General features: G+C 29.3%; 1 protein-coding gene and 1 long non-coding RNA gene across 20 annotated transcripts in view; one reads left to right on the forward strand and one right to left on the reverse strand.

Annotated features, from left to right (window-relative positions):
* Positions 1 to 13,248, forward strand: part of LOC123263674 (glutamate-gated chloride channel) — a 168,465-nt gene that overhangs the window by 140,605 nt on the left and 14,612 nt on the right. For all 19 annotated transcript variants that reach the window (XM_044726600.1, XM_044726598.1, XM_044726602.1 and 16 more), the window contains 2 exons: positions 276 to 428; positions 10,397 to 10,611. In XM_044726600.1, the coding sequence (XP_044582535.1) occupies positions 276 to 428; positions 10,397 to 10,611 (368 nt within the window). The remainder of the gene's footprint in view (positions 1 to 275; positions 429 to 10,396; positions 10,612 to 13,248) is intronic.
* LOC123263683 lies at positions 121 to 3,050 on the reverse strand. The gene is made up of 3 exons (XR_006509202.1): positions 2,960 to 3,050; positions 2,166 to 2,306; positions 121 to 410 (listed from the first exon to the last, which is right to left on the reverse strand). It is a non-coding gene; the product is annotated as an uncharacterized LOC123263683 (long non-coding RNA).

Consider the following 13,248-nt stretch of genomic DNA (forward strand, 5'->3'; position numbering starts at 1 on the left):
ACTAATTGATTACCGCTCATTGTTATCATTATCAATGTAGCTTAATGTCGCTTGCAAGCTAGTCACTGAGTACTACAAATTTTGTCAATGTCAATGTTAATAGGAAAGAAATATCCAGAGTTTACAACAAATATATTTTATTGAATAAAGATCAGAAAATTAGTATTTTAGTTAACCCCAGTGATAAAGTAGAGAAGCATTTTTATGTCGAATTTTAGAAAAATTATTTCATAATTGTTTTTAATAAAGTATCTTAATTTTGGTAAAATAATTAGGTAACTACAGCTGTCTGAAAGTGGATCTTATCTTCACAAGGGACCGTGCCTTTTACTTTACCACAGTCTTTATTCCGGGAATAATACTGGTAACGAGCTCGTTCATCACTTTTTGGCTTGAATGGAATGCTGTACCTGCAAGAGTCATGATTGGTAAGTTTATTACTCTTTTTATTTTATGTACACTGACAGAAAAGTTTATTAACTGTTGATAAATTCATGTCTTTGAAAACAATTTATTTATTTACTGAATAAAACTACCCATACAAAAAATGAAGATCGGCCCGATACTGGGCCAAGACTGGTAACCGATCTTTAAGTATCGGCCGAGTATCGTGAAATATCGTTGGGCCAAGACTGGGCGAGTATCGGATGGTAACACCCAGCCGATATAAGCGACTGAGCGTCGGCCGAACATAGTAATCAAGCATTGGCCGAGCATCGGCCAAGCATAGGCAAAAAATCAAATTTTAGGTAAAATAATAAAAAAAAAATTTTTTTTCGTTGTTTATTTTTGAATTATTATTATTCTGAGGCGATGGACTACTGGTTGATAGAAATTAATTCTGAAAAAATTCGGGTGTGGAGGGATTTGAACCTGATCCGTCTGCGTGGAAGTCTCGAGCGGTGTCACGGGCGCTACTAACTGATCTGAGTGTAGTGTTCTTAGTTTAATTATTTCAATGTTCAACAATCAATTTTTCTCAGTATAATTGAGTTAACTTGATTGTTGTTACGAATTTTTCTTTTTATTTCATAATTGCACAATTTCTGAATTTTAATAATAAAAAATAACTTCCCAGTTTTTTTAAATTTCATTTTTTAAGCAAGAAGTTCAAAATTAATTAAACATAAATGATTTATTAGTAAATAAATCTATATATTTATATTTGTATATTTTTATTTATATTCATAAATCTATTTATAAGTAAATAAATCATTTATTAAAAATCATTAGTTTATTGCTAAAATATTTTTTTTTAATACTAAAAAAAATGCTTCTGAAAATTTTCACTTGTAATTTTTATTAATTTTCACATGTAGAACTTTTTGATCATATTATTTTGATAATAATTTAATTGCTATAATATTAAAAAAAATTTTTTTTAATTTATCTGTTAACTTCAGTGTCATAAATATTTATCTTTAAAAATAAAAAAAAAATTTCTATGTATTTTCATTATAAAATTCCATTTCCTGATATACATTTTTTTATTTGAAACTATGGATAATCGTCAATAGTTTAACATTATTTGATGATAATAGATAGATTTATTATAAAATTTGTTGACAAACATTTATTAACAAAAAAAACCGATTATGACGTTTTTATCTTATTTTTCATTGATTTCTAAAAAACTAAGTTATTTTGTGTATAAATAAAAACGTATTATACACTAATAAACGCGTATTAAATACTAATAAACGTTTATTAAATATTAATAAATACGTATTAAATTCTAATAAAATCTCAAAACTGGTCCAAATAAAAATTTTATTTGTATTTAATAAATTTTTTATTTGCGCATGAGCCAAATACGTGTTTTACTAAATACAAATAAGCGTTTGTTAGTATTTAATAAAACTGTCTCTCAGTGTATTTGAGATATCAATTATAAATGTTAATATGTTATTTTTAAAGGTATAACCTATAAAAATATGAAAAAAAAAATCGATTTTTTGAAAATTTCACACCAGTTGTGTCCCTTAAGTTTTGTAATATTTACATTTGTACCACCCCGATGTCCGCTGTACTGTTTGAAACTATAAAAATTAACCGGAATCCGAGTGAATTTTACAGTTTACTTTTTTCCGTGCAATTGCAACGAATTTTCATTCCCTGACAATTATAACATTATAACAAAATTTAATTGTGAACTTTAAACTTACCGGCGACTCCAAGTAAAGTTTTGGAATAGGTCCGGTTGTTCTGGGTGGAAAAGCTTTCAAATATCTTATTACTCTCCTCTTGTTTCTTTTGTATACTGCTGTTCTTTCGGTACTTAATGGTGTTTTACTGTTGCCCATTGTCTAAACAGAACGATAGATATATAATAATAATAATAATAATAATAATATAATAATAAACAAAAAGAAAAATGAACGTAGCAGATAATAATAAATTTTCACAATGAAAAAACAATAATAATATTTTATGAAATCAAAATTCATAAGCCAACATTGAACAATTAATAACACCAGTGAATTTATATTTTCTTAGTTTCTTGATAAATTATAGTATGTCTGTTATGACATAAAAGTTAGCAATCACTTGACAATTTTTTAATTTTATTTATCAAAAAAATTTGTTCCAAAAAATTATTTTTTAAAAATTGCATTTTTTATTTTTTAAAATTTTTACACGTCAATTTTTTTTCTAATTTGTTTTTTGCCATATTTTATTTGCTATAAAATTTTTAAAATTATTAAATATATGGTAAATTAATTTTCATATGTCTGTTACATTCATTTTCATAATAAAAAAAAAACAAATGAGATCCACGAGAATATTTCGGTATGATTGTCTATTTAAAATCTTGAAAGAAAAAAAAAAAGCTTATTGGCTTTTTCAATATTTTAAATTGATAATAATTTGATAACACGGTATTTATTAACTTTATACAGTGATTAACTATGATTTTCGCTAAATTAAATGTTAATGAATAATTTTTTTAATTACTTACTTATAAATCACTGGCAACCTTTTCTTATTATATTGAATTTTCTTCAACTGCACTATAATATTCGATCAGAATAATTAACAAAAATTGAAAAATATTACTGTCAGTTCAAAATATTAAATATTAATTATTAAAAAAAAAAATAAATAAAAGCACCAGTTCATCAAATCAGCTTACGAGCGTCTATTTTCTAAACAACTTTGGTTAGAAAAGAATTATTTTTAAATACCGAGTTTAAATTGATTTCGTCATCTAATTGTATGATCTTTGTTTTTTAATTAAGAAAAATTTTTTTATACACCCTATTGATTCTGCAGAACCAAAAGAGCTTATAATTAGCGATAATCTCTTTTGAAAAAAGTAACACGATATTTTTATAGAAGATTCGGAAAAAATAAAGTTACTCGTAAATGTCTATCGTGACAAAATTGATAAAACGAAATATATTAACTTATCAAATTTTTTCAAAATTGCATCTAAAAGCTTGTTAAAGCTTTAATTTTTACGTCTTTTTTTATTAGTCCAGACCGAAAATTATCTATACATCTGATGAAATTTTATAATTACAATTCTGCACGTTTTCAGTAATTTCGGGAAATCTTCTTCCATTTCAGCTGCAGAATGGCCTTGTTTTATTTTTTATGGATTTTTTAACATTGTTAATACTACTGAATATTAAAAATTTCGTTCTACATGTTCATTTGTTACATCAGCAGATAAACACACATTAATAATTCAGTCGGCGTGGAGTTTGACCTGCACTACTTGATCCTTTCCGATCAACAAGTTAACTTAACCGGGATCAAGAATAATTGCTCATTTCCAATAGTTTACAGGAGTTTTGAATAGTGCGAAGTTTCTTCAGTAAATTCTTTGTTTGTTAATTTCGGTGGTAAAACCGTTTACCAACTTCTTTGTCAATGAATGCGCGCTTTGGTTTCCGCTAACTTCTTAGCAGTCTTGGATCTTATTGGTTCAGACTAATTCAACTCTTTAATTGTTGTCGATATGAATCATAATAACTTGGTCTTAAAGATATTTGGTAAAAAAAGGGTTAGAGTAATCAAAGTCGTATTAAGCTTTTCCATGCGTATCAATATTTATTAACTGTTAATCATATTATTATTTATCCATTGAAATTTATTACATATTTTTGGTTATTCTAGAGTTAGAAGAAATTATTCATCAAAATAGATAAAGACTTTTTATACAAATAATATTATTTTCGCTGAAAATGAAAAAAAAAGAAATTGACAACTTAGGATATCGCGTTCCAGATGCCATAAGGGCGTATACCGGCAAAAGGTCCCGGTGAAAAGCCATAAGGGCGTATAAAAAATTTTTTTTCGGGAATCAACGTAGCTTCGTCTGAAATGTGCAGAAATGCAAAAAAAAAATTTTATACGCCCTTATGGCTTCCGAGACCCACCTCGGATGCCATAAGGGCGTATAGTAAAAATTCTGTTATTTTTTCTAAGTCCAAGAAAATTTTTAGTTAGGAAAAAAATTTTTTTTTTGCATTTCTGCACGTTTCATACAAAAATTCATCGATTCTCAAAAAAAAATTTTTTTGGTACGCCCTTTTGGCATCCGAGGTGGGTCCCGGGAGCCATAAGGCTGTGATCCACAGATTCGGTAGAATCTGGCGCCAAGTTCCGTTCAAATCCGTTGTAAACGGAGCGCCAGACTACCGACTGTGTTTACTGTAAGCAGAACGGTATTTCGAGGTTGCAAAATTTTATTTAATTATATGGTTCTCCTTTTTCCAAAATAATATATTATAAAAGTAATTTATACTTTATTTTACTGATATTAATTAATTATAATCAATTATAACACTTAATTCACTTAAAATTATTAAATTTTATCAGCACAAACTATAGTAAGTCCAGAAATTTCGATCCTGACTTTTTCGATGGGGAATATCAGCGCCACAGACTAGATAAAATAAAAATGTGTAGCAATCCTTCCTATAGACACGCAACTACAGTAAAAAGTGATTCATAGCTTGCATCTATGGCCGCCAGGGTGCACTGGAATTACATCTACATAAACTGTAGCTTTAAGGGGATAGTTTGCAGTAAAAAATGCAGTCAACACGAGATTTAAGTTGTTATCAATTGTAAATTTTCATTATAATTACAAAAAATACTAAAATCCGAACAAAAACAGTTTCACTGTAAAAAAGTCGCACCAAGTCCACGTTCATAAGACTATTAGGAAAAAAATTTTTTCTTTACAAAAGATACAAAATAAAAAATTAAAAAATCCGAGTAACCGATATGATTGTTTATGATTTTCGGAAATTAAAAAATTTTTTGTAAATTTAAAAATTAAAAAAATTTTAGAACATTACTTGGTGTGCGTCATTGTGTATTTCAATTTTTTAAAGTCCTAGTAAATAGATTTTACGAATTTCATTAAAAGTAAAATATTTTGCAACCGCGCACACTAAATACGTTCTAAAATTTTTTACTTTTAAATTTACAAAAAAATTTTTTTTAATTTCCGAAAATCATAAACAATCATATCGGTTACTCGGATTTTTTAATTTTTTTATTTTGTATCTTTTTGTAAAGAAAAAAAAAATTTTTTTTCCTAATAGTCTTATGAACGTGGACTTGGTGCGACTTTTTTACAGTGAAACTGTTTTTGTTCGGATCTTTTTGACCAAACACATTACGAATAAATTGGCTTCATAAAAATTTCATCTCAATTTTATATTGGAATTTTTATTTATTTACCCTCTGACGAAATTTGGTCGTATCTGCTAGTATAGGTTTTTAACCCAACCAAATTTTGTTTAACTTAAGGTAGTTGTCGTGGTTAAGGCATCCTGTCAAAAAATTCTAAATTTTTGTATACTTATTAAGATCATGATGATACAATTACCCTAAAAATTTTAAGTCGATTGACCACCTATAACCCGAGATGAATTCGATTAAGAATAGGATATTTAATATTGATTTCATACGTTCTCAGCAGTTCTGAACCAGTTTTTTTAGTTATAAAAAAAAACTGTCAGAAACTTTCAAAAAACTGATAGTTTTTTAATGTATTTGTTGTGAGTTAAAAAAAAAAATTAAAAAAATTTTTTGACCGTCTAATTATTTATAAATAACGGATTAAAGTTCAACAATTTATGAAAAAATATATATCTACGGTGTCGGATGGAAACAATTGTATATTGGTTGCGTCTCTACGGGTACAGTCTTGCGTAAAAATGATGGATTACTTAGCTACAAGCTCATATACTTTTGCGGCGCGGATAATCTCTAATTTTTTGACAATATTGTACCATGACAACTACCTTAATACAATATGTTAATTGACATACGCATATCTAAAAAAATAAAAAATCGATAAATTATTTTTTTACTCTCATTAAAGCTCTGATACGGCCATATAAAATTTTATGACATAAATATGGCTTTATAGTGGTTGCAATAAATTTTCAAATTCACTCAGTTTCAATGAATTCGAAAATTAAATGCAAATGTTGTCCGTGAATACATTTCATTGTTCATTACAATTGAAAAAGTAGATTCTTTATCAGTAAATTTGAGCTTCATCAAAACCAGGGCTGGGGTTTTTCAGCTCGGTTAGTCTCTGGTAAATTCATGCATATCAAGTCTATTGTTGATACGTTACTGTTACTGTGAATATCGAATGCAGCATTAGATGCTTCAACAACTTTGTAAGTTCAAAATCTGTGATTACAGTTTGTAGAACTACATTATAAAGTTATTTACTAGTTAACTAAGTCTTGTCTCTCGCTAGAATTATCTATATAAATTTAAGTCTTTTTTAAATAAAATTTTCTCACTACGACATTAATATGTATCCGAAATCGATGGAAGAATATTTTTTGCGCTCGAACGAAAAAAGAAAACCACCGAGCATGTCTCCAGATGGTGTCGCAAAATATGAAATGTTACAGATGGTAAAGTTACGTCATACACTTAAAATATACGTTCAGCGTCAGTGAATTTCTTGCCAATTGTGTATTTTTGTGATCGACAGTAATTACTTGAAAAAAAAAAGCTGTACAATCTAATCTTTAATGTAATATCACTATTGAAGGTACACTAAGAGAACACCCGAGTCGAAATTTAAGTCGTAGATTCAACGTTTTAAACGTTCAAATCGTAAATTCGACGTATTGAACGTTGAAAACGTAAGTTCAACGTATTGGACGTTGAAATCGTAATTTGAACGTATTGAACGTTGAAATCGTAATTTGAACGTATTGAACGTAAAAAATATAGATTCAACTGTTTTAAAAAAAATATATGATCCATAGTAAAAATTAAAAGTTACAAAAAAATGACATATAACAATGCGTAAAATTGTATATTTGTATATTATTTCTAATTTCTCACAGAAAATTCCTACCCAATTTGAAGCCTACAGAGCTATAGTTTAAAATCAGGAATTTTCCATTGTTAAAGCTCCCGCAATCTTTTTCGGGGTGAGATATCGTAAAATTCGTTTATGAATTATTTCTACATCACATATAAAAGATAGCTACCAAAATGGGAGTATGTAGCACCTATAACTTAGAAATTTAAAATTTTCATTGTTAACACCCACCCCCGCAGATCATATTGGAAGTAGGTTGTCATAAAATTCGCTCTTAGATCATTTCTACCTCACATATAACAGATTCTTACCAAATTTGGAACCTATAGGAGCTATAGTTTGGAAATTTAAAATTTTCATTGTTAACACCCATCCCCGCAATCTATATTCGGAATAGGTTGTCATAAAATCCGCTCTTACATCATTTCTACCTCACGTATAGCAGATTCTTACCAAATTTAGAGCATATAAGAGCTACACCTTAGAAATTAAAAATTTTCATTGTTAACACCCACCCCCGCAACTCCCTGTGGCGTCAGCTATCGTAAAATTTGTTCATAAATTATTTTTACATCACTTAAAGAAGATTTCTATGTCGAATAGCGCTTTTTTAACTTCTCGCTAAGAAAATCGAAGATTTTCAAAAATCGGGAAGTTATTGTTTTCACCCCGTTTTGCAAAAATCGAGTTTTCATCAGATCTCGACGTTTGAAGGTCACAGGAAGCTTCCCTGACTATCCCCGCGAGGTTGTCACGGTGTCTGTATGTATGTATGTGTGTGTGTGTGTGTGTGTGTGTGTGTGTGTAAACCTCTTATAACTTCTGAACAGCTTGACCGATTTCATCGCAGTTGGTGTCATTCAAAAGGTCTTCGCCAAACTTAGATTTCCTATAAGTTGGAACCAATTCGGACCAGTAGATTTCGAGAAATTGCAAAAAAAGTGAAAAAAAAAGTTGTTTTTTTTTAATTTTTTTTAAATATCTCCGAATTGGCTAAATCGTTCGATCTCAAAAACTAATCAGCTCTTAACCTTGAAAACTCGCATCGATCGCCACCAAAAGCGTCAGAATCGGTTAATGCGTTCGTGAGATATCGTTGTCGAAAAAAATCGAAAAAAGTGTTTTTTTTTTGTAATAACTCCGAAATGTTTTATCAGATCAATTTTTTTGTTGCAAATTATTTATAGAGCTCAAAAAACTACATCGATCGCCGCCAACCGCGTAAAAATCGGTTTATTCATTCAAAAGTTGTTGCGGTTTAAAAATTCAAAAAATAGTGTCTTATAAAATCCCTATCAGACTTTTGAGCTCGAAGAGCTCAAAAGCATAGGAAAGCAATCTCTTTGAGCTCGGAGAGCTCAAAATAATCCATAAATTGTATTTTTAAGCTCGAAGAGCTCAAAAACGTCATTGGTGCAATTTTAAGCGCCTAAGTATGGAATTAGCGGGAAGTTGCAGGGATGGCCTTCAGGGTCAACCATTTTTCTAATTTTTTTATTTCAATCCTAAGGCAGTATAGCCAAATGGCAAAAGTATATAAGAAAATAGTTAAATAAAGATCACGTAATGTAAAGGTTGTTAATTGTAAAACTCTAAACCAAACATGAAGAAAATTTTCAGTATTTTTTAGTGAAATATGCACCTTAATTCTTTTGAGCTGTTGATTTTAGTATAAATGTTGACATGCAGTTTACTAAAGACGGGTAATCCCCGGGGCTTGATAAGCTCTGTACAGCGCTGCGAGGTACATTCACATCGATTAGCTCGTTCAGAGATACCCTACAACAATCGCTTTTTATTAAATCTTGTTTAACGGTATCTTTTGAACAAATCAATCTATTTAAATACTCTTTATGGCAAAGCGAACAATGTCAAGGTTAAAAACTCATTATAGTTTCAAATTGATAAGATGATCTGTTTAGGCATTTAAGAAAATTAACTTTGTCGATTGGTGAATAACGAGTTACCTGATTTGACGAATCGGATCTGAATCTGCGATGGACTTTTTCGATTACGGCAAAAAAAGATTCAAATCTTGAGTGATTTTTTCGTGAGATTTCGATGGAGAAAAAAAATTTTTGTTTGTGCTGCTATGTTCATTAGAAAGCTGCAAACACGCACGCACGTACAAATATGTTACTACTTTCACATAGATGACCGATTTTCATGATTCTTAATTTTAAAAGACTACCCGTGGAAATAATTTCTATTCTACTTAAATATGGCCATAACAATCTTTATAGTTTTAGAATATTGTTTATATAAAATCTAATTTTTTTGATTAAATAATTGTTTTACAAGTTAGATATTATTAAAGATTAGAAAGAGCAAATTTTTTCTATTTATAAAATTTTTCATTTCCTTAACGCAAAGTTGAGAAAAATTAAACTCCTTTGGGGAACACGTTGTTCGATATACGTTTCTTCAATATCAAAACTTTTAGAAACTTCAAAGTATAATATTTATTTAAGCTCTTTAAATACGCAGTTTAATACGCAGACGTTCATTGAATATTTCATTATTTATTTTTTTTTATTTATTATTTATTTACTTTATTTAATTATTTATTAACATAGCGAATATTACTGTTTGAAGTAGTATTTTCTTTCATGTAAAGAGTAAATTGTAACGTTTAAATGGTAAATATTATAAAGTGAATAGTAAAATCTTGATTTTACTGTTTGAAATGGTAATTTTTAGCAGTTAATCATTACTTATTATAAATCGACTGTTATTTATTACAGTTTACTTTTTTCCGTGTATTTTTATCATTTCGATCCGCGTTATGAGGCGTGAAAAAATTCTACAATTGAGTCTGTAACAAACTACATTAAAATTATTACTATTTTTTTTAGTAATATATCATTTTTATTGTTCAATAATTTCAAATATAATTTCATAGTTTTTCTATAAAACACCACTCTAAATGTTAAAAGTAAACAGACTATAAGAAAAATTTTAGAATACAAAATTTGCCATGAGATTATTTCCAATAAGTCTATTTGTATTCACCCTATTTCCCAGTCCAGCAAAAAGTTAAAGTAATAATATTGAAAAGTTAAAAATAAATGATTTCAGGTGTGACAACAATGCTCAACTTTTTCACTACGTCTAATGGGTTCCGTTCAACACTACCAGTTGTCTCAAACTTGACTGCCATGAACGTATGGGATGGGGTATGCATGTGTTTTATCTATGCCAGCCTACTCGAGTTCGTGTGCGTCAATTATGTGGGCCGGAAACGACCACTTCATAACGTCGTTTATCGGCCAGGCGAGAATCCTGTCACCCAGGTACTTTCACTCCTACTGATATCACACTATTTTGATGAACACTTAAGATAAAATATTTTTTATTCATACTACTTCCTCAAATAATATTCTGCCCTATTGCAATCTTGGTCAAAACTCTCATCAAATACTATACCTAAAATTCTAGATTAAGGAGGTTCGAGCGAATCTATGTGAAATAATGTGAAATAATGTAAAATATTAATGTAAAATTTGCTTTAATATGGCTCTTTACCGTAAGATGGACGGTGGCGTTGTTTGCTCGGTGGGTCTTATATACGTGACTGAATAAAGTAGTCAGTACTTGTCTCGGATAGCTTAACTGGTAGAGCCCTTGGCGCGTAACCGAAAGATCTGGGTTCGATTCCCAGTCTGGGCTGTCTGATACCCCAAAAATAATGTGAAAAATAATTTCCAACTTTGAGCTTTAAAATTAAGTATACGTATAAATAAATACGTCATTTATCTAATCTCAAAATTTTAAAAAGATTCACCGTTTAGTTACTTGGATATTAAATTTCAAAAATCACATTTTTTATCTCCTTATACACGGGCTTTTATCGCGGACAAATTTTAGACGAGACTTTAATTATTTTTTCAATATTAACCTTCCAACTTTAACGAATAAAAAACTATACACAAGAAACTTGAATTATTGTAAATTATAAAAAAAATTTAATAATAATACATTACCGATATAATTTTTGAAATATTTAAAGTTTAATTTTATGTTTTTGACTCGTTTATCGTCAGCTATTTATTCGAATAAAGATTTGGCAACGTCGCGTCAACAGCTGAGAAAAAAGAAAAGGATAGAAATATAGTTACAGAGAGAAAAATATTGAACTCACGTACTCATGCACGTCTCTGTATTGAGTATAATCAAACGCGCTGTTGCCAAATTTGTTTATTTAATCCGGCAAGTAATAAATACGAAAGTTATTTTATTACTTTATTTGATTAAATAAGTTAAAATCATCAACTATTAAACTGTTCAAATTATTTTAAATTAAAATAAAGAATTTCGACGAATATTGGGAAAACTGAAAGAAACAAAAATTTTAACATTATTTTGACTCATAAGTTACGCTCGAACCTCCTTAAGTATTTCTTTTTTTGTACACTGATTAACATTAATTTGATCAAGATTGCTACTTGGCAATAAATAACAGGCGCTAAATAATAAAAATTTCTAGGCTCTGATTTTTTCATTTTTTTTTTTTAATTGATAAACATTTTTTAAATCGAGAAATAAATATTTTGTTTGATTAGATATATTTTGAATAAAGTGGTAAATTCATTATTCACCTTTACATTTCATTGTTATTTATCAAAAAGTCTATTATTTTTATTAACATTTATGCGAAAAAGTTTGTGTGTAAAACCATTGGTAGCTTTCCATTATCTCTAGTTTAAATGGCACATATCCTTTTTCAGATAGTATTTTTTCATAATACATATTATATGCATCGAAACATCAAGTTTTAGTATCGCTGTAATTAACTGATTCTAGTCCAATTTTGTAGATAACTTCAGTAAATATAAGTGTTGGTATTACTGTGAGTATTATAAGTTTGTTATAAATTAACGATTCATAAATTTTTATAATTTGAAGAATACACAAATAGAAAAACTATATAGGTTCAAGAAAAATAATTTTCCCAAGAAACTTATTTTGAGGATAACCGGTTGTCGAACTTTAATAATTTTTTGCCTTAAATCACGTATTCTTAGTACAAAAAATCAATATCTTCAGTCGATAACAATTGTCTCTATATTACCTTTGGTTGATAAAATTAAATTCTTCATCTAAGTACAATCGTTACCCTGATAGCCACCTTACCTATAACTTACTATCAATCTACGTCCACAATTTGAAGCAAACTTGACGGAAAGAGTTGGCAAAGCAAGCGGTTACCTATTAGTTGCCTATAAGTTACTCTGCGAATAGACGTCAAAACTTGCTGTACAAGTATTTCGGTCAAATTGTCGCAAAATTGAAAGGAAATTTAACTACAAGTTTGATTGTTAACTTGTATTCAAGTTGCGGCCGTAGATTTTCGTCAATTTGCTTATAACTGTTGTTGAGTGAAGAATTACCGCCAACTTGATGTTAACAGCCGAGACCAGTGATTGCAGTTTCAATCGGCTTAGCGAAACGAATGGAAATTTTGAAAAAACGTTTTTAGAGATAATAGATAATTTAATAAACTATTTCACCACAAAGCGTTTTTTTCAAAAATTTCATTCGTTTCGTGAAACCAATCGAAACTGCAATTGCTCTGTTGTTGGGAGTGCGACAGAGATAGTTCCGTTGAACTCCGTGAGAGCAAAGCGAGAAAAAGATGGTCTCGCCTGTTAAGTTAACCGTAACTGCTGGAAGTCAACTACTTTCTGAGAAAGCGGTGGCTATCAGGGTAACTACCCCAATAACCAAATTTGTAGTCCACACGGAAAAAAATAATCGGTAGAGGCTACCGATTGGCGATCGGTAGCAGCTACCGATTTTTTTCAGTAGAGGCTACCGATTTTTTCGGTGCAGGCTACCGATTACCACACGGAGAGAATTTTATGTTAACGGTAAAAATACCACAAAAATCTTAAAAGAAACAGATTAGATATTTTAATTTATTCTACAAA

The sequence above is a fragment of the Cotesia glomerata genome, linkage group LG4, assembly GCF_020080835.1.
Source record: "Cotesia glomerata isolate CgM1 linkage group LG4, MPM_Cglom_v2.3, whole genome shotgun sequence".
NCBI lineage: Eukaryota > Metazoa > Arthropoda > Insecta > Hymenoptera > Braconidae > Cotesia > Cotesia glomerata.